We start from the raw sequence: 26247 nt of genomic DNA, 5'->3' as shown, positions 1-26247 counted from the left end.
TGTAATGCCTCTTCTCATGATAAATGCTCCATTAAATATGAATGAGGGAAGTGGACTACACTGACAACAAATAACTTTCTTATTAAACTCATCAAGTTAATTGATTTTGCCTAACACTGATAGGCATAATATCCATTTCTGGAGATCCAAAAGGGAGAAATATAAGATACTAACCTTTCCAACTGGAGAAAGGATTAATGAGGGACATTCCATTTGGAAATTTTGTTTGGAGAACTCTATCTAAAGACCCAAATGCTTCAGGTTTTGCTTTCACTTAACTCTATTTAGTACATCAGAGAATTACTCCCTTGGCCCCCAAACAAACAATGTATGTATAAGCAAACAAAATTATTTTATCTTAAAATGTGGCAACAGTCATCCTGAGCAAACAGAACTAAAATAAAGATTACGAATTCAAGGCAAAAATAAGAAACAAGTATCATTTAAAATGGCCCCTTAACAGAAGTAAAGAGCCAAAAATACAACAAGAACATTAGGCTGAATTTAACCATAATCCTATGGGTTTGATGCTACTGTTGGGGTCAGCTACCAATCACCAAAGTTAAAAGTAGAATCTCCAACAATTGTAGTTAAAAATGATTTTTTAAAAACACATTATAAGGTAAGGCTTATGGCTTGCAGCTATGGCATAATCACTGTCCTGATCTGTACAATATATAACAAGCTTATGTATAAAACTAGTCACACGTTGCAGTGGGAATGATTCAATTAAATAAAATGAAGAAGATAAGTAAAACCAAAACTTTATTTCAAAAACAGAGAGGGGGGACTCTATATGTACTTTTCAAAGAGCCCTACCTTGAAAACTCATTCCCATAAATCACTGCCGTAACACAGAAGACCAACCACAGCTGAGTGAATTAAGAAGTTTTCTTTGATACACACAGCAGTACTAAGAAAGTTCCAAACTGGGCAGGACTTGAGGTAAGGAGAAAACTAACTATAATCTTCCTAGAGTTTATTCAGATACTTCCAATTTAGTTACGTGTTGTAATAATTTTTCAGTCACAGAAAGAGGACAACTGTTTGAAACATATAATGAGACAGTAATATTTATGTAACAGCTAAGAATCAGTGTAAATTTGTAAATTTGCCAGAATCAATGTAAATTTCCAGAAAATTTAAGAATGGGAATACAGGGTACTGTATTTCACAAGCTTGTTGTTACCTATAATTTGTAGGAAGACCAGTTAAAAGAAGAAGCTGGAATGAATTATTGCCCTTGAATGAAGAATATGTATCTTCAACCTTCAATAAGCTCCTTCCAGATTAGAGAACAAGTCCAGTTAACTATCATTAACTCTAGAAAGAGAATCTTCACAATTCAGCCAATCTTAATCTATTTGTTTCGCTTCTTTATTAACTGAAAATAATGCTGTCCAAAGAATTAGGTTTTATAAAACATGAATTTTTTTCTGGAAAAAAGAGTTGCAAGCCAAACATGCCATTGTTAGGAGCTAAGAAAGAAGGATCATCTTAGGAGTCAAGAAAAGAAAGATCAACTTAGGAGTCATCAGAATATGAAGATTATCTTAAACTTACAAAAATGCCAAGCTAAAGATGTTAGCAAGGAGAAAAAGTTTGGATGGTTTCTCCACATGTCAACACAAGTGTTTTCAGAGCCTACTTGATACCCAGTGGAGAACAAGCTTCTTACCAAATTTAGCTCTTCATTCTGTCTTACTGCTTCAGAATATGAATCATCAAGTTTTTTCTGCAATTCAGTCAACAGATCTTTCAGCTGCAATGAAGTTTAGAGTTTAAGATTGATCTCCTTATGATATCCCATGTTTTGTACACTACTTGGAAGCTCTGCCACAAACAACTTACACTGAAATATTTTATCACTATTACAAACTTAATTTAAATTGAGAAGCAAGGTCAAAAAAATTCTGTAAATACCTCTCTGACTTCTGTAACATAGGTAGATCGTTCAATTTCTGCCTTCTCTAGTTCCATTTCCAAATGCTCTCGTTCTCTTCTCAGCTAGCAATGCAACAAAGGAAATGTTAACACATTTAAGAATTCCTTTCATGATGCTCCCCCATAATGGAAAGTACTTACAAATATAACACAATATCATCTCAAACACTACCCAAGATATTCTTATTAAAGAAATTTTTATTCTTATTAAAGAAATCTTAAAAAACAGATCTTAAGACAATGCTTAATGCTAAAAATGAGTCCACAGGTTATAAGTCAAGCAATGAAATAACATACATTTTCAATATCTTTATTTTCTCTTCTTAATCGCTCTAGCTCTTGTTCTGAAGATGTGAACGACAACTGCATCTGAAATGTGAAACAACTATATGACCAAGTAAATCAAGAATATAGAGCTTCTATCTTGGAGAATTTTAATCAGACACTTCAGAGATTTTGAAATGCATCTCATTCTAAAGCCATACTGAATTTTAAAAGACCTTGAAAGTGAGAGCATGACATTTAACTTGATTTATATTGTCACCAAAACCTACCCATTGGCACATTAAGGCCCAGCTAGAAATGCTTATTTTTTTCCTAACAACCAACTAATAACTGGCTGTATTTAATCCCCAAATGGATTAACATAGAGTACCACAGGCAATGCTAAATTCTGTACAGGTTGGTCCAGGAAAACAACTGAGCAACAGAAGACACTCTTTACTTTCCCTTTATTGTAATGGATTTTTATTACAGTATCCTGTTAGTTTCAGGTGTACATTATAGTGATTTGATACTTTCATACATTATAAAATATTCCCCACAGTAAGTCTAGTTACCAATTGTCACCATACGAAGAGGACTACTACAACAGATGACACTCTTTACCACAGCCAAGTAAATGGGAGAAAAATTAGGACTGCACAAGAATATTCAGATCACATGAAGAGAAAGACTCTTTTTCTTGAAAACTGTATCATGGGTCACATATCAACATTGCAAAGCTTGTTCTGAACCCCAAATTCTTTGCCTTATTTTATCACATAGTAGTTCTATAACTTCCAAAGCACTTTACATTCTAGATAACTACCTTTCAGCCACGCTCTAAAACAATAATTCTCAAACTTGGGTGGGCATTAGAATCAGTTGTGGAAGCTCTTTAAAGCACAGCCTGCTGTCTCCACAGAGTTTCAGATTCAGAAAATCTCAGGTGGGGCCCCAAGAATGGGCATTTCTAACAAGTTTCCAGCTTACTGATGCTGCTGATCCAGGGCCCACATTCTTGAGAACTACTTGCTCTATGCTTTTTTAGATACCTGTTTAATAGTCTTCTGTGATTCATCAACCTTAACTTTCCATTTATTTTCTTCTTGCTCCACACTTCTCTGTAGTTTCTGTAAAATTCCTTCCTATGGGCAAAAGCATAGTTGTTTTGAAAAATTCATGTTCTAATGACAAGATAAACTATTTAAGCCACTAAGGAATAAGTTAATTTAAAAATAAAGCCAAAATGTAGATTAAAAATCATTTCCTACTGTTTCTGCTAAGACGGATTTGTATTTTTCACACTCGAGCTGTAACAATGTGTGCATTTCATCAGCTTCTTTCAACTTGTGCTCTAGAACCTAGAAAGAATGATATAAAGAAAACTTCTCTAGTTTTACCAGTTTTGTGTGCTTCAAATTTGTTACAGTATTTAATGGTATACTATGACAAATGGTTTCTAATTGTTTTATAGTGAGACACTACATTTCAACCTTCTTGAGTGGCAATCAAGTTCAATGACCCTTTTGGTCATTCAGTCTTCACTAATAAAACTCTCTGAGTCTGATTACTATAAAATATATTACATAATTTATAATAGGCTTATCACTCTTTAGCAGGATGGTAAAATCAAAGCAGAACCACATGTGAAGTCAAGTCACAACACCTATGCTACACACACATGGAAAAGAGGATTTTATTCATGCCACTTGAGATACAAAAAAAATCTTCCAAATTTCAGCTAAGATAAAAACACATCTAGATTCTGAACACTTTTAATGATGTATTTGGGGATACTTTAGCAAATCAGTCAGTTTCTACCTACCTACCTCAACTGATCTTTACTTTTTAAACCCAGGCTAAAAAGAGAGTAAGAGATAGTTAAATATACAGTTTCAGAAATGATTAAGATACAGAGTTAAAGAAACAGCAAACATTAGCTTTGTATACTTATCAAACACAATGAAGACTTACAGCATTTCTATCAAAATTTATACAAAATGAAATCACCTTCTTACACTTTCTCAAAAGGTCATTATTCTACTCATAATATATATTTTATCTTTCTAAGCTCATAAAGACAAAGTCTGATTTACTTCTTTCTTCCATGTCTGGTTACAACACAGATAGTTCATTTCTTGAACTAACCTTAACCTCCTCTGAACCTGAAGTTTCAGTGACACATTCTTTTGCTTTCTTTTCAAATCCACGCAACCATTCACTGTAACTCTGTAAAAAAGAGAAGTCAAAATAACCAATTTTCAAAAATATCTAAATGAAACAGGTAAAACATTTGAAACAACCAAATTAGATGACCATGAAAAAAACCTATAGACAAACACCACCTCTCTGGAAATTTCAAAGAACATAACTGCTGCATAAATTGTACCTAACCCAGCCTTGAAAATAAACACTGAAAATATACCTCTGTATTACCACCAAAATCACATCTTATTTACCTTGACCAAGGATATCTGCAACTGAGTTCTGGACTTTTATATAGAGATCTGAGCTCACTTAATTCCAGCCTATATCACTTACTAGTGCCAGGATTAATAGATTCAATCTTTAAAACAGAGAAAAGTGAAAATAAATACATTTCAAAACTTTTCTCAGGTAAACCCATTCTCAAAAACTAAGTGTTCTAAGTTCATGAACTAATGAAGATCAACTGAAAATACTTTATTCAGAGGATTTCAAACACTATGAAGGTGGCTTTAGGGATTCTGAAAATACTTAGAAATACATACATATAATGAAATGTTTTTAAAATCATAATGAGAAGTAGTAAGAATATATATATATTTACTTGTTTAAAGTTTGTTTTTTTTTTTTAAAGATTTTATTTATTTGACAAGAGAGATCACAAGCAGGCAGAGATGCAGGCAGAGGGGGAGGCAGAAGCAGGCTCCCTGCTGAGCAGAGAGCCCAATGTAGGGCTCAATCCCAGGACCCTTGAGGTCATGACCTGAGCCGAAGGCAGAGGCATAACCCACTGAGCCACCCAGGTGCCCCAACATTTACTTGTTTAAAACCAACAAAAGAGCGCTTTCGTGGATCAGTCAGTTAAGCATCTGTCTTCGGCTCAGGTCATGATCCTGCGGTCCTGGGGCTGAGCCCCACATCAGGCTCTCTGCTCAGCAGGGAGTCTGCTTCTCCCTCTCTCCACCCCTACCCCTGCTTGTGCTCTCTCTTGCTATCTCTCTCAAATAAATAAAATCTTTAAAAAATTATAAGTAAATAAATAAAAATAACAAAAGCTCTATTTGTGCTGATAGGTTAGCTGATGCAAAGACAAGGCATACACTTTGGTTTAAGTAATTCTAGATTTTAGAATAAATTATCCTACATTTTTGATGCTCCTTGTCCAAATTTTAAACTCTGATAAAGAGTATCTGTTAGATACTTAAAAGAGACTAAGAAGAAATTTGATTTAAACTCTTTGGTTTAGTTTACTTCAAGGAAAAAGAACACATGAGATTTCTATCAACTGCTCAAATTTAAAGCTTTACATATATGGCTGAATCAGGATTCTCTATACTTTATCAAGTAAGAATAAAAAATAAATAAAGCTGGATGCTGTGATCACCCCATAGTACAATAACTCATAGTTCCAATTGGTCAAAAAGGCCTATTTTTTTTGAAGGTTTATTTATTTTTGAGGGAATGAGAGAGCCAGTGAGCGAGTGAACACGTGGTGTTGGGGGAGAAGAGGGAGAAAGTCTTAAGCAGACTCCACACTCAGTGCAGACTGCGGGACTCATTCTCACATCCCTGAGACCCTGACCTGAGCCAAAACCAAGAGTCAGACACCTAACAACTGTACCACCCAGGCACCCCCCAAAATTACATTCTCACATTATAAATTTGATCCAAGACTAAACATATACTATTAAAATCCTACTTAGCTTCAAATACTGGAATTCGATAAAAGTTAAAAGTCAGCTGAAAAGATGATTTAGTTGCTTAAAGTTTGTAAACATTCCTCTAGGTCATATAGTTTGGATCTCTCCTATACTGATTAGCTAGCAGAAAAGCAAAAGAAAACAGTAAAAAGATTTTACTTCATGTATAAAATTCCTTTTATATCTACTGACTATATTCACTTAATAACTTTAACACTATTTTATCATAAATTAATCTATCCTTCACATTTACAAAAGCCTAAAAATGCTACACTTTTAGTAGTAGAGTTGATATATTTCTCAAATAAGAGACTACATGCAGAAAGTCAACTTTTAACAAGTAGATGAACAAAAGCCAAATATCATCACCCAAATCTTATGGTAATTTATAAATATTTAGAGTATCAAAACCTATACGGCTGTTGAGGGTAATACTGCTGTTAAGAAAGAGTCTGTTACATTAAGAAGAATTTTTCATGTTGGTGATTTTATACAATCTTTAAAGAACAGATATCATAATCACTAACTCTCAGCTCAATATAGCCAAATAAATTCCAATTTTATTTCCATTAAGTAATAAAATTATAAAGAAATAAAAACAGGTCATGGCCATAAAAGAAAAAACATTAAATAAATGAATAGCAACCCCTTTTTCTAGGCTTCACGTAAGACCAGCACTAGAACTAACAATGTATCCTTAAGTTTGTCCAGTACAGGTTGTCTCATCAGTTGAACTCTTTATTAACTCAACTCATCAGTTGAACTATTTAACTATAGTGATCAAACCTGAATGTATCCACAACAGTTACCAAGAAAACAAAAGAACTGCTGCTTCTTGTACAAGTTAAATGTAGACCGTATGTAGATATAATCTGAGAGCAAAAGCTAAACTCAGACTACACATAAAATAGGCTGTTAAGTTTACTTATACCACACCTAGAACCCAAAGAAAGAAGAGCCAAGAGCTCCTTGGAGAAACAGCTGACTCCCAAGTTTGGGGTAGAAGATGTAAACGATAAATCAGAAACATCTTGTCATATCACAAAACAAAGAAGCTGTGAGAGTTTAGCAATGCTGTGTCAAAAAAAGACTTGATAACCAGCCTAAATAAGTTCTAATCGGCCAAAGAAAAACAAGCAGACATTTACAGACCTCATGACAGAAGTGCACAACACTGCTATGAAGAAGTCTTGCCTTACTCCATCCTACACCTGAAGGACTGAACCTGAATCTCATCAGGACTCTACTGACTACCAATTTATGGGACATAAAAAGAACAGAGAACACACTGACGCTACAGGGATGCAGTTAGTTAAATCCAGACTGGGAAATTTTTTATGAAACCGCCTGGTCTAAAAAAAGGCAGGGGGTGGAGGGGGGCTGCATGGCACCACTGGTTAAGCATCTGACTCAATTTCAGCTCATGAGATCAAGCATCACATCAAGCTCCACAATGGGTATGGAGTCTGCTTAAATTCATTCTCTCCCTCTCAAAAAGAAAAGAAAAGAGAAGAGGAGGGTGTTGCTGACATATAGGAGGGGATCCGCAGAATCAGAAGGATCTAAGAGACATCTTAAACCAATCACATACTGACCTTACTTAGGTCCTGACTATAACAAACTACAGTAAGTGGTTGTTATTTCATTAAAACTGAAAATTTATACGGCAAAAGGGAGAAATGCATTGACAAATGTATAAATTAAGGATTTTTAAGATAATTTTTAAAGCAATCCTTATCTTTTAGAAATACATACTAAAATAATTATAGACAAAATGCTCTGATGTTTGAGTTCCTTCAGAATCATCTAGGAAGTACAAGAAACAAGGTAATATAAGATTGTTTACTGATAAATGGGGTACACCAGCCTCATTATGCTATTCTCTCTACTTCTCAGTGTTTATACAATTTTCCATGAAAATAAAATTTTAAAGACCTACATCATTTTAGGAAACTACATGCACACTCACTCTGCCCTCAAATATTCACTGTAATAATTCTCTGAATCAGTGCTCGCTTCGGCAGCACATATAATAATAATTCTCTGAATCAAAGCAACTTTTATCTCTCACTTAACCTGAAGTAAAGCAAGCTCTTTTGTATTATCTTCAAGCCTTTCCTTAAAGAAGTTAATAGGTGACCAAAATCTTGAGCTTTGAAATGAAAAAAGCCGGGTTCAAAGTATTAAACACATTTTATTAAAAAATAAGGTGTTCCTGTGGCGCCTGGGTGGCTCAGTGGGTAAAGGCCTCTTTCTTCAGCTCAGGTCATGATCCCTGGGTCCTGGGATTGAGCCCCTCAGGGAGCCTCCTTCCCAGTCTCTCTGTCTGCCTGCCTCTCTGCCTACTTGTGATCTCTGTCTGTCAAATAAATAAATAAAATCTTAAAAAAAAAAAAAAAAAGGTGTTCCTAAAACGAAGAGATCTATTTTGAGGCACCTGGGGGGCTCAATCAGTTAAGTGTCCAACTCTTGACCTCGGCTCAGGTCTTGATCTCAACATCATGAGTTCGAGCCCCATGTTGGGCTCCATGCCCAGTGTGGAGCCCACTTAAAAATAAATACATATATATATAAATATATATAAATACAAAAAATTAAATTACGATAATAAAATTACACTGTTTTGAATAAAGCTATTAAAAACATAACTGGTTTATTAAACATTAAGAAATATTTCTTTCCCAAAAATGTTTATGATCTTCTAAATAATATATATTATGTAAATTTTACAGCATACAACAAAAGTATCAGTTGAATAAACAGAAATGAGTTTTGAACCAAGCTATTTATCTTACCTACTCAAAGGCACCCTATGCTAAAAATAGAAAAGATTAAGGAATAGATGTACTTCTAAACCAAGTGTAGAATGCAAATGCTGTTTATTCACAACTTCCTTAAATAATGGTAAAGAGGACTTATTTAAAGAAATAATAAATCAATCTTACCAAATTAGGAGGAACAGATACTTTTGGAAATAATTTTTTGAGAACTTCTTTAGCTTCTAATTCAATAGCTTCCACATGTTGTTGTCTTTCCTAAGGCAGAAGATGAATCAAGTCAAACTTACAAGATTATAGAATTTTTTTAAAAATGTCTTTTAAGCTTTAAGGGAGGAAAAAGTCGCAGTATTTTAAAAATTCATCTTAATACTGACAAAAGCTACAATTTCTTATTTTAAAATGTTAAAATGCTTCCATAAGAAAAAATCTGCAAAATCTCTAAAGCATCCTAAATAACGATGTTTTAAGTTAATCAAACCAAGGCAGTATCTGATAATATGGACATTTTCCTTGCTCTTAGAAAGCAAGTGATTTGCCCTTCTAGAAACAATGCAAAAAACAAACAAGAACAAAAAATGAAAAATACACTTCCTACAGCTAAAACTTAAACTACATGCAAAAAAATATCCACCTGGACAATATAACTGAGGCTTATCGGCTGGCAAATCTCTTTCTATAAAAAAAAAAGCATCATGGGATTAAAAATGGCAATTTCACATTTCCAGTTTCAAGGTCAAGTGAAGTTACAAAGAAAAAAAAAAGGCCATCAAAATTTGATGTGTGGTACATATGAGAAAAACAGAAAAGAAAAAAGAGGAAAAACTGATGGTGATTAATTCACCAATACGAAGCATCAAGAAGACTAATTCTGACACTTAGAGGGACTCTATCAGCTATAAATTTAAAGGTATTACAAATGCATGTCTAAATTTGGTGATTTTAAAACTACAATGGATATCAATTATTAACTCAAAACTATGGTTTGTCAAAATTAGGGTAATGACCTGATCACACGCAAAATAAAAATCTAATGGTCAAACTACCTCTACAAAATTAAAAAAATGACACCCAAAAAACGCACATCTAAACTAAGCCAAGAAAAAAACACTTGTGAAGTTCAACAGGTGACAAGAAGGAAAGCGAGCTAGCAAAATCTCAACCTTATCTTTCAAACACCATTTAAATGTGACCTTTGAAATCCATTGCTGATTTAAGATGAATACACATCAATTTAGAAAGTCTAAATAACATGAAAATCTAAAATTACACAATAAAAAGCTAGAGATTCATCACATTCTGTACACACACACAAAATTTTTTTTCAACATTAGTGGCAGTATTTTACTAGATGTTTTAATGGATTATTTTCAGTGATTCAATAAAGTCCACTATTTTTCAGAAATACACCTAACTGCATAAGATACATTCATTCAAGGAAAATGATTAACTGCTAATTCAGAATTAATTCACAATTAAGAGGTCACTTTTATCATCTGACGATAGAAGTGGTAGAACGATCACTAAAGAAAAATAGGAAAAGAGCACTGTGCAACGAAGTTTTTTGGAAAACTTTCCAAGGGAAAAAGAATCTAACTAAAAGAAATGTGTCTAATTTATAACAAGAGGGAGAAAAATAAGAAGTTAATTTTGGTTTGTACTAATTTTGCTAAAAAGTTTCCAACTAATTTGGTAGTTCAGTTGTCGATAGCATTTTCTATTCCACTTTAATACCTGGAAAAGATCTAATATGGAAAATTGCTATTTTTATCTAAGTGTAATATTTATGAAGTATCTTCTATATGAAACTATCATTTATAGTAGCTCCTCAAGAATATTTACTACTTTAAAGATAATTGTGAAAAAGCAGTGTATCACCCTCTCTTACATTTTACATAAACTTACTGTTACTTATTTCTATCATCTAAAGCACTAAAGGAGTTCTATAGAGTTCTTTCTCCTTTCTCCAGCATAACTTATGGTTCTGCTTCAATCAACACCACTTTACACCCACGCTGTCTGACAACAGTGTAAATTCCATTAAATTAGAGAAAGACTGTAAATTCTATTCTCTGTAGATCATTAGCTATGCAAGAAGCCACCATGCACTCGGTGTTGAGTTTTGAAATAAGGGTCAATTTCTATACCAAGCACATGATGAAACATGGATAAATTCTAGTTCTCTTTTGGAAACAATATGCACGAATGCCGAAAAGGGTGGCCTGTAATTTCTTGCAGGAATGGCACGGTATTAAGTAAGGGATGCACACTTCACAGAAACCCAGTCTCATGAACAAAATAAAAACTACAAGGCAGTTGTTAACAGTGAAATAAAAAGTTACAAAAACAACCAGAAACTACACCAGAACCCCCACTGCTAATGGAACTGACTGCAACCACTCACAATGAAATAATGTCCTACCTAGCTGGCCCCGCTTTCTATTTTCCCTGGCCTAGATTTCTCTAGTCCCAGTGTCTGCCAGCTGTCCCAAATTTAGGTCTTAGTGAAATTTAAGGCAGGGGAATAGGTAGAGAAGTAAATACAAATCTATTACACTAAAGGAAAAATAATGACAAACACACTTGATTATAAAAAAAAACTTTATAGAAACTATTCTACTTAAAAAAAAAAAAAAAGTCCTTCAAATGTCATTAAGACCTACATTTAAAATTCAATAGATTACCATGGTCCACAAAATACTTATAGAATGCTCAACTAAATCACATAATTAACTTTATTAACCCATCTACAAAATTCAATACCCCTGTTCCACATATATTCTTGGTAGAAACTGTCAAAATGCTTGACTGAACTGGAACATTCATTTGTCTCCATCTTTAAAAACAACTCTTCTCAATATTAAGCCATCAGAATCTCTGAACCCATGGAACAACCTGAACTCATGCAGAATATCTTCTACTGTTTTGAGAAAGAGGGAGCTATATGTTTCAGGAGTACTTTATACACTCAGGTCAAGAGAACTATCCCTTCTATTAATATTCCATACGAAACATAACACATGCCCCATTACTGTCCAGCCACTTCAAAACCTGAAGTTTAATTTTAACTCATCTCTTCTAAGGAACCACCAGAATTGATCCCTTCCCTGTACTTAACACTTCGATCATTTTCTACCTTGTGTGAGTCATCTTGGTGTGCCCCAAAGAACTTAGGAGAGTTAGTGTGCATCTAGGTATTCAAATGTGTTCGTTAATTCAGTTAGATTTTTGGGGGCCAAGGTTTTTACTAAAGTGCCCTTAACTAACCCACAAGGGGTACAGTGACAAAAGCTTACATGGGTAGCATAGGTCTCTTGAGATTCTTCAGCTTAAAGCAGTAATCACCAAAGCTCAAACAATCAGGTAATCACAACTGCATGCTCAAAATTAAAGCTTCAAAGAGTAGATGAAAAAAGCAGAGATGACAGAGATGATAAATGTGGATGATAAGGAGATTTTATATTTAAATTGCAGTAAAATTAAATGCTTTAGTCTGATTTTAAGACAAGCTGCAGATTTTCTCTGTTCAGTAGATTGCTTCTAGGAGTTAGCATTACAACCTTGGAAGTCTTGTTCACTTTGTCCTGCAGCATTTTTTCAGTTGATGCCAATGCTTCCATTGCTTCCCAGTTTTTCTCCCGAAGGTCCTAATCATTTTTAGAAAGAATGATTTCAGTTTATCCATAATTGAAAGATTTTTTGCTTTTTATTTCATCAGTATTTTGCACTGCATTTAAATGCTGGTTACTGCAAAATTATTTCAATGGGAAATATGTATATTAGCAAAAAAATAAAAAGCAATGTTTAGAAGTCTGAATGAGAAAATAAAGATGCCCACTTCCCATGTTTTAGTATACACACCAGATATGCCAGCTATAGAGTAATTACTGTGTACATGTGACAAAGAAGAAAGCATTCAAAAGTAAACACACAAACCAAGATAAAAATATGATTTCAGGTACACCAAATATTAGGGGATTAAGGACAGGGCAAATACACAAGTATTGCAAAAAGCTTTACATGTGATTCTTAAACAAGGCCCATGAACACTCAGACTTTCCACTACAGCATAACATCTTTTCCTCTAAATAGGTTTTATTGAATTAATGCATTTCGAGTCCACCTAGGAATAACAGAGTCACTCCTCGTGCTTGCCCATCTTTTTTGGCACGGTCAAATGTGTATGCCATAAAGCAACCTGACATGAATGTATGAGCTACTTGATCAAGGCTGAAAACAGGGAGGCTGGAAAGCTAAAAATCACATTCTTTTGGAAGAGAAACAGAAGTCACTGGAAACGGAGTTCTGAACTATCTATTTTAATAGCATTTCATTAGCAAATACCAGTAAGGACAATCTGCTATATTGCAGTCTTTCTTCAGATTTAGAAATCTAAACATTAGATTAAAAACAAATAAAAAGCCAATAATCACCATTTACTGAATTCTTAATGTGCCCAACACTGAACTTGGTGCTTCCCATAAATTCTCATTAACCTTCACAACAACCCTAAGAGGTGTTTACTCCCATTTTATAGATGGGGAAATCACAGGTGGGGTAAGTTAACAATTTTGGCCAGATGTGCACAGCCAGGGTGGTGGCTGAACTAGAATGGACCGATTCCCCAAAGTGCTGGCTCTTTTCACACACTTCAATGCCTGGAGCAATGCTGCTGCATTAGACTGCTATTACTATGTACACCTCACCTCAGAATCCGGATAATAAAACACAGTTAAGATGTTAGCAGTATATTGGCAAATTCACCTCAGGTTTTGTGGCCAAGCGATACTGTTAGTAACATTACACAAAAATACAAAGGGCAATTCACATACCTAATTTTGACAAACTCAGGGGTGCAAGTACATGTCAACTTGTTAAATTAACAAATTTATGCAAACTTTGAAAAATTAAGCTTTCATTAGAAAACACATATCAATTTCCTACCAACATCCCCATAAGAGATTTCAGTAACATGTTTAACCTTGTTTAAGTCTTAGTAATCATACTTTTGTGTGCAAAAATCCCTTCTCTAGCAATAATGTTTGGATTCTTCTTACAGGTATCACCTTCTGGTCAAAAAGAATTTAAGAAAATCACCTAAATTCACTGTCTATTCAGTAAAAGTATTAGGACTTAAATTTCTTAGGGCACTACCCCTTCCCATTCTAGTATTAATGTATTAAGGCTCTAAGGCCCCTAATACTCTTAATTACCAAAAATCTGAACCAACTGTCAGTTTAAAAAAGGAGGTTCCACAAGGCTCTGAAAGACAATTACTAAAAACACTAGGTTTCAATACTGGGTTACTTCTGGTTTACAAAAAGCCTAGCCCAGTCAAATTAAAAGGAGATGCCACTGATTTTAAAATACTGAGATGAAAAAATAATTTTTTCAAATAAAAGTTCAACAGAAAGTTAGCTGTATTTTAAAAAAATAAGAAATCTGAAGCTGTAGTAATTATAGTTTCAATATCTAAAATGATAATTAGAAGTATACAAATTAGTCTTTTCATTTATTCATTAAAATATCTTTTCTCCAATAAAATGATTAATAATCCTCCCCAAAAAGGTACACACAGAACAGTACTTTCTTACAAATATCAAGAAGAAAACTACAGAAGTAAATTTTTTAAAAATGTGATGCATAGTATTTCAGTGAATAAAAAGAAAAGCTTTATTCTGACAAAGATTTGCTTACATTGTTTTTCTTCCTCTGGTGTTCAACAGCCTCCTTCAAAGAATCTAACTCATTCTGAAGACCAGTTATTTCTTCCTCTCTTTCTGAAATTCTAAACCAGAACATAAATACACATAGCAACATTTTAGGTAAACAGTGAAGGTATTTATTACTACAAAATAAAAACAAGTAGATGATGCTTTGCAAAACTTATTAACTTAACAAGCAAACTCTTTCAAGCTTAGCAATTACTTGTCACCATAGAAAACTTATTTGTGATATTTTCTTACTTTCAAAAATGACTTTTACAATATGGCATGATAATATTTGTGCTCAAGAGAAATCATCCTCTTAAGAAACAGTTCATGAATATATGAACTGCTGTAGTTATAGTTGTTTCTATTTCTATCTGTGGCAGGGAAGTAGCTATTTTCAGAAGAGTGAAAACTGACATAGACATATTCCCTTTGGTATTTTTCCCAAAAGGTAATGAAAGTAGTTATGACTCTCTTTAAATGGCTAACCCACAACAGAAGTATGATATTAATGTGAGGTAGGTATCATCATTTTCATAACATTCTCAGGATTCAGGTTTTTCTAATTCTAATGCATTAGTTAATTCCCAGAAATGCAGAAAACAAAAGCAAAGATTCACAATTCAATTCTGTTATAGTTGAGAGCAGCTTGGGTACAAACTCAAATTACAAATAGCCCTCCTTAAGAGTAGGCTCTATATAAGAGGTTGGCAAATTAGGGCTCGAGGCCCAAACCACAGTCTTTTTTGGTCTGGCCCTCAAGTCAAGAACTGATATTATGGTTTTAAAGAATTGTTAAAAATAAAAACAACAACAACAAAAAATGGGGGGGGGGGATACAAAACAGAACTCTGTAGCTCACAAAGCCTAAAATGTTCACTACAGGCCATTTATAGAAAAAGTTTGCTGACCTTTGCTCTATACAAACTCCAGACTCAATATACCAGTAAATAATTCTAAACTAGTAAACCAACAACCTTGTAAATGAATCAAGATGAAAGAATATTTACTTTTATCACCCAATACACATAATGTGGATAACAACTAGAATATTCAAACACACCAACTTAGCTGAAATGACCTTAAATACACTCTCTTAGAGAAAAATACAAGCCAACAATGAAAGAAAAATGCTTTAGTAAAAAAGTCTCCTTAAAGGGCACCTGGGTGGCCCAGTCAGTTAAGCATCTGACTGTGGGTTTCAGTTCTGGTCATGATCTCAGGATCACGAGGTCAAGCCCCACTGCAGGGTCACTGCTCAGTGGGGAGTCTCTGCTTTTCTCCCTCTCTCTCTGTCCCTCCTCCTTTCTGAGCTTTCTCTAAAATAAACAAATAAATCTGCACCAAAAAAAAAAAAAAAAAAGAATATCTCTTTAAAAAAGAGCACTCCTATGGTTGCCTGGGTGGCTCACTAGTTAAGCATCTGACTCTTGATTTCAGTTCAGGTCATGATCTCAGGGCCATGAGATTGTGCATGGGGCTCCAGGTTAGACTGCGTGGGATTCTCTTCCCCTCTCCCTCTGTCCCTACCCCCTCTCAGCTTTCTCTTAAAAAAAAAAAAAAAAAAAAAAAAAAGATAATAAATTTTTAAGAAAGCAAGCAACTATAAAGATTGAGATTTTTTTTTTTTTAGGATAGAAGCAGAAACTTATTTGCATCATTCAATTCCACAATGATACTAGAAGGATAACTGAGATAATTTAAGGAAAATAAAGCCTTAAATATATATTTTAACTTGGGACTCCTGGATGGCTCAGTCGATAAGCGTCTGCCTTCAGCTCAGGTCATGATCCCAGGGTCCTGCTCAGTGGGAAGCCTGCTTCTCTCTCTCACTCCCCTTGCTTGTGTTCCCTCTCTGTCTGTCAAATAAATAAAATCTTTGAAAAAAAAAATATATATATATGTATTTTAGCTTTATTAGATGTTTTCTAAAGTACTAAAAACCTTAAAATCTCCCTTAACAAAAATCGAAATATCATAAAAAAAGCACATCAGTTTAGACAAGGGCATAGCTAAATGTTAGTGACCTGTAGTTCAAGAAATCCAAACAGATTTGGAAAAATTAGGTGCCATTTGAAGTACATTAAATTCTTATCTGAGAACTGTTTAACACATAAAAACGATTACCACTTTCCAAACTGTGAATCAAAATTATTACTTACACTTTTAATAGTTCTTCATGTGGGGGAAAAGATGATGCCTATTAAAAAAGTTAAATGTTATTTCAAAATAGTTATTCCTACAAGACTACAAAAAAGCTCTTCTCAGATATAAATTAACAAAGGTAAAAACACTTTATATTCTGCATACCTGTGACCAAGTAATTTTAATAAAAATATGTATAAATTTGGAAAAGTACTGAGTATTAAATCGAATCTTCCTTGTCACAACATAAACTCTTCATTTAACAAGTATTTATCAATTTCCAGTATTTGTAAAGCACTGAGCTAATGCCCTAAATCTTCCTATTGTATAATTCTTATTTGACTATATTAAACTTCCAAAAGCCAAAAAAAAACCCAAACAAAAAAACAAACACAAAAACCTTAAGATGAAGTCAAAAGAAAAACTAAGAAAAGTTAGTTACCATGTAAAAACAGAAATTCTACATAATATGTGTAAGTACACAGACCTTCACATACAGTATTTACATTCAATCTCCCAAACTTATCTACTATACTATAATCTCCCAAACTGAATGACTACAATCTCCCAAACTGAACCACTATTCTATAATCTTCTTGCTAAGAAGAACACATTCTTTGGCCCCTCATAATACTCTCTAGCTTACATATGTTCAGAAAAATCAAACCATATTTTGGTAACATCTTAAGTTATATAACTTAAAAAAGTTATATAACTTTTTACCACATAAATGAAAGGCAAGCTACCTAATAAATAGTACCTACCTGTTGGTAGTTCTGTTGCTTCAACTGCTCGATTTCAGACTTGAACAATTTGTTTTCTTCCTGTACTTCCTATTTAAACAAAAATTAAACATGAATACCTGCACAGAGATTATTTTCCACATAAATTTTTGAAACACACCATATAAGCCAGGGTAATTCTAAAATAGTTTTTTTAAAGTGATCATTTAAAAAGTAATAAGCCCTATATTAAAACACAGTATAAAATTAGAATAAATTACTCAGTACCAATCTGAGAGTATGTCTCAATGGAAGAGTGCAGGATCCAGAAACAGATCCAAATACCTCTAAGGTGTATAGGGTGACATTTCGGATCAGTAGGTCAAGTTCTAAGTGACATTTTGGATTCTGTTAACAGGATTATCCTGTATACTCTGGCATGTTCAGCAGTTTCGATGGTCTCCATCCTCTATATGCACTAGCACCCCTCCACCTGCTATGACAACCAAATATGTCTCCAGACATTGTCCCCTGGAAAGCAGAACCACTCCAGTAAAGCAGTAATGGATTCTTTAATAATGTGGTTAACCTTCTTTTCCCCCAAGGCTAAAATATTATTCTCATAACTTACTCAAATCAATTACACGAGTAAGACATCAAACAAAAAAGCAAATTATAAACATATCAAAACATGAAAATATTTTTATAATCATAGAATAAGAGATACCTTTCATTCCAAGACTTCTCAGAAAATTACTTATATTTGAGTATATAAAAGTTTTAACTTACAAAAGTAGGGAGAAAAACACAAACGAAATAAAAAAAAAAATTTAAGAAAACAAGTCACTTCTTACGTGACAAAAGGTTAATTTCTCTTATTATGGGAAAAAAAAAAAAGTTTTTAATTTGGTGAGAAAAAGTCAACCCAGAAAAAAAAGTGGGAAAAATTAAAGGCCAATCAATAGACAAATGAAGTACTTAACTTCTCTCACAATCAAATGCAAATTACAACAATCCAACCATCTTTCAAGCATAATATCAAATGTTTTCATCTTTGTCAGTGTTGGGAGAGAATGAAAAGGAAATGGCCCTCTATTACAGTAGATGCATAAAAAAAACTTTTGGAGGGTGATTTAGCACTATCTAACAATATTTAAAACGAATCCACTTGGCGGAGAAAGAGAAGGCAACAGAACTAACACTTGGAGCAAGAAATGTAAGCAAGAGTGGTTGGAAACAATGCAGCCATCTAAAGTTTGCTTTCACTTCAAATTAATGTGCTTTCAATACTTTCAATATAATAACATGGGGTGAGGAGATACGGATTTTCAATTTTAACTACCTCTTTTCAAAAAGAAAAAGAAACTACATAACCTTTGACCCAAAATTTTGTTTCCTGGAATTTTAAATACAGATATACTAGCAAAAGTATTCACAATGCACACACAAGGATGTTCACTGTTGTAATAGGAAGCACAACTCTAAATAATCTAGGCATCCATAAATCAAGACTGGTTATATAAATGATGGCAGATGATACAACAGAATACCATAAAGCCACTAAAACTTGAAGACAGAAATGTGCTTATGTGGAAAGATCTCAAAAACATTAATAACAGAGGGAGAAAAGCCAAATACAAACTTGTGTATAGTTTGAATACACTGTTTAAAACAAGTACACACATATTTTATGAATGGACACTTTCTCAAAAGATATACAAATAAGTGCTAGTTTTCTGAAGAATGAGACCCAGTACCTGGCTGGGAGGAAAGAATCTCTCTATCCTATTTTCTTTTGTGGTAGTTAAAATTGTTTAAAATATGCAAAGACAATAATTCACACAATAATTAGTTTTAGCTAATATATTCACCTGTAACAGCTTTGTTTTGCTAGAAAGATCATTCTCCCTCTCTTTTAGTACAGTTTCTATTCTCTTCATTTCATTTTCCTTTTCTTTCAACCTAGAATTTTTATAAAGACCTTATATTTAGTTACATAGATAAAAAAGGACAACCAGACTTCAATACCACCCCTAAGGAAAAAAAGATAGCAGAAACAATGTCTAACAGATCTTCTCTCCAGATTACACCAATTTATAAATTTGTTTTAAAAAACATTTCCAGAATCACTCAACTCAAAGTACATCATAAAACTGTTACAGTTTATTTCATAGTTAACATTTCTTAAGCAAGCATGGCTTTATCGAAGCAGAAAATCTAAAATAAAAAAATAAAAATAAAAAATAAAGCCACTATTAGTTGACACTGGAACTTAAAATATGGCCAAGCCTTTGTAAAGCTATGCTACATATAATTTAATCTGGTTCTCCCTTACCCAACATAGATTTAAGTCTTACTCTATCTAGCTCATGTGAATCCCAATTTCCCTTGTCAACCTAAGCAAAAGACCTCAGTAACACCCAGCACTATTAAATTGATCTATTTATCTATTTCCTCAGGACAAGAACCCGTCTTAGCCATTTCAGAATTCCTGTGCCAAAGGGCACAAAACCAGCTCTCAAATATTTGCTGAACTGAAAGTTATTTTTATCCCACCTTAATGTAGAAAGAACTTCAAAATGTTTCTAGGTCTACATGAAAAATGGCAAAGGAGAACACACGTAGAATAGGATTAAAAAGTTGGGGGGAAACCCCAGAAAAACTTAAATACATATTGTTAGGTGAAACAAGCCATTCTGAAAACCTATATTCTGTAGGAGTTCAACTATATGACATTCTGGAAAAGTCAAAATTATGGAGACAGTAATTATGGAGAGCAGTGGTAGCTGGAGATTGGGGGTGGTGGGGGGTGGTGTTTGGAGGAAGGAAGGGATGAACAGATAGAACCAGGAGATTTTTAGGACAGTGAAACTATTTTGTATGATACTGTAATGATGGATACATGTCATTATACGTTCCTCAAAACCCACAGAAGACAGAAGAACCCTAATGGAAACTATGGACTTCAGTTACTAACGGTATTTCCACACTGGTTCATCAATTTTAACATACCTACACACTAACACAAGATTTAACAGGAGAAATAGGGTGGAGGTGGGGGAAAAATAGAAACTGTACTTTTCTCTCAATTTTCTGTAAACCTAAAATTGCTCCCCCCACAAACCTAATTCTATTTTTTTATTTTTTCAAAGATTTTATTTCTTTATTTGAGACAAAGAGCACACAAGCATGGGGAAAGAGCAGACAGGGAGGTTCAAGCCAACTTCCTGCTGAGCAGGGAGCTTGCCATAGGACTCCATCCCAGGACCTGAGGATGGAGATCATGACCTGAGCTACAGGCAGACACTTAACCAACAAAGGGCCCCTATTAATTTTTTTAAAAAAGAAAACTGACGCAGAAATAGATCTAAAATCACATACTTTGGGGCGCCTGGGTGGCTCAGTGGGTTAAAGCCTCTGCCTTCAGCTCAGGTCATGGTCCCAGGGGCCTGGGATCGAGCCCCACATCGGGCTCTCTGCTTAGCAGGAAGCCTGCTTCCCTTCCTCTCTCTGCCTGCCTCTCTGCCTACTTGTGATCTCTGTCGAATAAATAAAATCTTAAATAAATAAATAAATAAATAAAAATAAAAATAATCACATACTTTAATGATTTATATACCTACTACAAATGGGCCAGAAATGTCTCTAAGCTTTCTATTAGCAAATGAAACAAGTACCTTGATAACTATACAATGCCCCCATGATAAACAATTAGCTGTACAAATGAGAATTTTAGTGTCAAGAATAGAGACATCTCCTTTGTCTTCATAAAGACAATGACCTAATATCTTCAATATCTTACTTTTAAAGATACAGTTTCAAAGGGCCACTTCTTAAACATCCATAAAGATTGATGGCATCACAGCAAAGCAAAAATCTCTTAAAAGTAATTCTATAGCATGCCAAAAAGATGAAGTCCAGATATCCCTCTAACCGCTGTGAACTGATTTAGTTAGCTAAAGTTAAGAGAACAGATTTTTTAATACAAAAATTTTCTAGGATGAACGTCTATTAAGACTAGTAGTGCCTTCTATGCTGATCAGACTCAATATTTTATTCTTTAGCACAGTAACTGGTATGAAAACAGATAACCATTCTTCTCAATAAGCAAGTTATTTCTTAGAGATTAAATAATCTTCATCAAGGTTATAACTAAGATTATCTTCTGGTTGATGGGTTTGAAGGGCTTAGAAAGGATAATATCCCCATGTATCTGAAAGCACTGAGAGATACTGTTTTATTACACCGAAAGAGACTTATTAGCTTATATGCCTCTGGACTTTAATTCCTAATTTAACAAGAAATGACTGAGAAGAAACTCATGATATTCAAGTACATTCTGCAAAATAATGAGAACTTCCTCTTTGAAATGCTGTATAAAATTATACAGCATTATACACAGTCTCAAAAGTATAAAATTATACTTACACAGTCTCAAGTTCTTCAAATCGTGATGCAGAACATGCCTAAGGAAGAGATTCACATTTTAATTCTAACATCAAAAAGATCAGGTATTACAAACTACAAAGTATATATGCTATATATAAAGCACCAATAAAATAGAAACATAAAAATAAAGACATAATTTTATGTTAAAATTAGGCTATCTACAAAGATAGAATGAACTTTAACTGAATTTTGTATATCCATTTCTTAAAGGATTACAGATTAATACACCAAATAAACACGGATACTTAGGTAAGTTTAAGAGTCAATCTCAAAAAGTAAGGATGGGAAATGCTTTTAGGCTTAGGCTGATGAATCAGGCAGAAAGACTTGACAAAGATAAAATTTAACTTATTTTATCAACACCACCACAACTATGGTACAGTAATTTTTATGGCAAGTAAACTAAGAGAGTATACTTCTTTATTTTCTAGCATAATATAAAACAAACTCCTCACTTTTTATGTAATGCGCTGGTAATCTATTTATACTATACCTCTTTCAAGTTACATTGTGCTACCTCCTGAACATGAGCTTTTAAAGATTCGTTTTCTTCTTGAAGATCCTGAAAAAGAATTGGTATGAATTGAACTGATAGTCAAGTATAAAAAAGGTGTCTACTTTTGTTTTTAACTTCTTACCTGTAACCATCTCCCTCGATTGGCTAGGTCTTTCTCCTTCTCTTCTAAAACAGTCTTCATGGTATTCATCTGTTCTTCCTTTCCTTGTAATCTGAAAATAAGTTAGGAAGAACTATCAGCGAAAATATTACAGAACCATACAAACCAAAATTATTGGCGACTGGAGAAGCAGATTTTAGGTTGTAAACAGACATAAAATAAATATTTTAAGTACAAAACCATACAAGATTTTGCAGATAATAAATTAAGAAGTATAAGATGATTGGAGTGCCTGGGTGGCTCGGTCCAATAAGAGTCTGCCTTCAGCTCAGGTCATGATCCTAGAGTCCTGGGATCAAGCCCCATATCAGACTCCCTGCTCCCTGAGGAGTCTGCTTCTCTCTCTTCCTCTGCCCCTCCCCCTGCTCATCTTGTGTCTTCTCTCTCTTTCTCTGTGTGTTTTCTCAAATAAAATCTTAAGAAAGTAAGTATAGGATTATTAAAGAAAAAACTTCCATCTATCACTGCAGATCCAGATATTGAATAAATTAGGGTAGCTGTACCCTCACTCCATATCATCTTGTTTAAATCAATACCAGGAAATTAGACAGTGTATTACCACTAGTTTGGCTATGAAATACATAGTCAGTTTCACAGTGGCTATTAAAATGGGCAAAGAGCAACATCTCAGTCAAGGTCATATTCAGATTATAGATTATGAAAAATAAGACTTTCCACTCTATCCCCATTTCCATCAAAAAGCTTAAGTTAAATCCTAATGAAAACGTGAAACTATGATAACATTTTGAGATATAATTTCATATTCCTAAAAATACTACGTGAAATTAAATAAAAAGAAGCTCTAATTTTCATTATAACTATACTGTATTTGTATTTGAATTATACATACTTATATTTAACCTGTGGAAAAAGATATTAAAGGGCAATGAAAGAAATGGTACTTACAAGTTCTGAAGCTCCTGAATTTGAGAAGTAATAGATAACTGAAATACAAAGAAAAAAGCAGAAAAAAGCTAATTATAATCCATTCAATTGACCTTATGCTTTATGATAAACTTTAAAATGTGTACATTTCAAATTACAAAGATCCTAGCTGAATTATTCATGCCAAAATGAGATGTGTTTGGATTTTGCCTTCTCTTGATTCCAAAGACAGTAAGAGTAACAAAATAAAAATGTGAATAATAAGTCTAAATAATGTGGTAATTCTAAAGTTGTGAAAATTAGAATAGTAACTGTACATATACCTCTCTACTGTATCAGAGCTCTTCTTTCCAGTCTTCCAAGCCATCTACTTAACAGTACTCAACACTGCCTTTTTTTTTTTTTTTAAATCATACAGTTATTCAACAGCAACTTTCACCTTCCACTGTCTTCTCACAGTTCCTTCAGATTTTGGCTTAGATGTCAGTTCCTCAAGAGATTTTCCTAACCTTTCAATCTATATTAGAGAACTGTGATCTTTTCATCATACCCTGTTTCTTTCAATACATGATCTTAAATCATTAACACAGTGCTTTCACAAGCAGAAGGAACTCAGGAAATATTGCTGAATAACTCTGTGGGATGAATGGATGAATCCTCACTTCTATGCAATCTTACTTTTTCAATGAAGCCTTATCACATTAAACTCACCAAACCCCACCTATGTCCAGTAATTTCCAGCTACCTCTGAAATCCCCCCAATGAACTCTGTATTTTGTTCTATAGGCAAAAGTTAAGCAATACATATTCTATAACAAAACATTTTAATCCATGCAATTAAAAAAAAAGGTTAAAAAAGATTTACCAAACTGTTGTGTTTAAGCTGGCAAACTAAAATGAAACATTAATACAGAAAACAATTTTTAAAAGTTAAAAAATATATTGAATAAAATATCAAGAACTTTCTCAAATCAGGCATAAATAAAATACATTTTTAAAAAATGCACATAACCCAAAATACTTACAGCACACTATTAAAATTTTTTTTCTGAGTAACAAGAAAAAAAACAAATAGCTCATAAACACATACACTAACAAATCTGTCATGCTATGGCTCTGGGATTTTTACCTGTTGAGCCTTTTCAAGCTGGTTATTTCCTATTTCTTCTTTTAGAGCCTCTATTTCCTGTTTCAAATCCTTGACAATGACAAAACAGACAAAATTGGACAATGGAAACACAGAAATTGACATAAAATGCAATGTCAGACAAACACATGAAATTAAATGATATTCACTAAAGCTGATAAACAAGAAAAAAAAAAGGAAGAAAAAAACCCAGCACACAGTTTACTCTCTCCCAATACCTGAATAGTTTTCTCCTTATTAGCAACTTTGAGAACTTCTGCTTCCAGAAGCTCTTCCACAGACTTGATCTTTCCATCCTTTTCATGAATCCTTAGATGAAGAAATGCAGTATTAAACTTTAATAGAAATCAAGAAATAAACAAATAGCACCAACAGGGGTCATCCAAATTAACTCTTCCCATTTTAAATAAAATAGCAAAGTAGCTTGCACATAAGAAGGGGAAAACATACTTAAAAGTCTTCTTAAATGAGGGGCGCCTGGGTCGCTCAGTCAGTTAAGCATATGACTCTCAATTCTGGCTCAGGTAATGATCTCAGGGTACTGAGGTCCAGCCCAGCACTGGGCTTAGTACTAAGTGTGGAGCCTGCTTAAGAGTCTCTGCCTCTGCCCACCCTCTCTAAAAAAGAGGCAGCGGGGAAGTATTCCTAAATGAGAATTAATCAGTAAATACCAGATGGCTAAAGCTAATACACACAAGGAGAAGCAGGTGACCTGCTTCAAAAGTGCATAGAGAATGTTATGACTTATACCCTAAAAAACACCGGGAAGAATCAAGTTTCTCTCAACAATATTGGCTTCCAGAGTTCTGAAAGCAGTGGCAGAATGTATACACAATTATGGCATCAAACTTTACAGAAGTCAAGAAGAGGATACATGCTCTCTATATCCAGTATAACCTTTTTTTTTTAATAGTTCAATTCTTACTGCAGAAACAGAAAATTAACAATTCGATGCCACAAGAAAATAATTGGAATCAATTACAGAAATAAATGTTTTAGCAATCACACTGCACTAGAAAAGCACAACGAAATTCCCTTAATCCAGCAGTGAAAAATTCTAGAGTGAAGGTTAAACTAACATACAGCTATCTAAATTGCACAAAACAAGATTTATGAGCACTAAGAAAATGGACCAAAAGAGAAAGACCGGTTTAAAAATATCATCACTTACACTTTCTTAAGCTCTTCAACTAGAGATGCAAAAGAAACCTGGAAATAGAAAAGTATCCAACTTAGTAATTTGCTCAAAATATTAATGAATTCAGAAACAGAAAGTATATTATCCTTAAATTTTCTACTATACCAAAATCCAAATGAGAACAATAAACCCAGGAATTGATTCTTTCTAGGTTTTTTTTTAATGTTCTAATTATGAAAATGAAAAGCACTCTGAAAGTAAGTAGCTTTAAGGCTACTTATGGAAAGTGTAGGCTGAAAGAAAAATCAACAGATACATGTTACAATTAATTAATAATGCTAACCAGATAAGAAGAAAACAGAACTAGGAAATTGCCTAATTCCAGATAGCTCCTTCTACTGCTATTTAGAGTTTTTCTCTATATTTGTACACTCAGAACTTTTATCACTGCAGTAAGCAGCAATGACATCCTATCTAGAGTAT

The 26247-nt window shown here is 33.7% G+C and overlaps 1 protein-coding gene across 5 annotated transcripts in view; it reads right to left on the bottom strand.

The window, feature by feature from the left end:
- Positions 1–26247, bottom strand: part of KTN1 (kinectin 1) — a 125023-nt gene that overhangs the window by 8882 nt on the left and 89894 nt on the right. For 2 of the 5 annotated variants that reach the window (XM_080808570.1, XM_080808569.1), the window contains exons 22-40: positions 25798–25835; positions 24845–24935; positions 24609–24677; positions 23501–23538; positions 22556–22646; positions 22411–22479; positions 21897–21934; positions 19340–19430; positions 17511–17579; positions 16764–16801; positions 14588–14678; positions 12451–12537; positions 9059–9148; positions 4357–4437; positions 3480–3569; positions 3261–3353; positions 2242–2313; positions 1924–2007; positions 1679–1762 (exon numbers count right to left, since the gene is read on the bottom strand). In XM_080808570.1, coding sequence (XP_080664696.1) covers positions 1679–1762; positions 1924–2007; positions 2242–2313; positions 3261–3353; positions 3480–3569; positions 4357–4437; positions 9059–9148; positions 12451–12537; positions 14588–14678; positions 16764–16801; positions 17511–17579; positions 19340–19430; positions 21897–21934; positions 22411–22479; positions 22556–22646; positions 23501–23538; positions 24609–24677; positions 24845–24935; positions 25798–25835 — 1404 coding nt within the window. The remainder of the gene's footprint in view (positions 1–1678; positions 1763–1923; positions 2008–2241; positions 2314–3260; positions 3354–3479; positions 3570–4356; positions 4438–9058; positions 9149–12450; positions 12538–14587; positions 14679–16763; positions 16802–17510; positions 17580–19339; positions 19431–21896; positions 21935–22410; positions 22480–22555; positions 22647–23500; positions 23539–24608; positions 24678–24844; positions 24936–25797; positions 25836–26247) is intronic. The other 3 variants (XM_080808572.1, XM_080808571.1, XM_080808573.1) reach the window with 3 other exon arrangements.

The sequence above is a fragment of the Martes martes genome (genome assembly GCF_963455335.1).
Source record: "Martes martes genome assembly, chromosome: 7".
NCBI lineage: Eukaryota > Metazoa > Chordata > Mammalia > Carnivora > Mustelidae > Martes > Martes martes.
The sequence above is the reverse complement of the archived record's forward strand: the minus strand, read 5'-3'. Positions and strand labels throughout refer to the sequence as shown.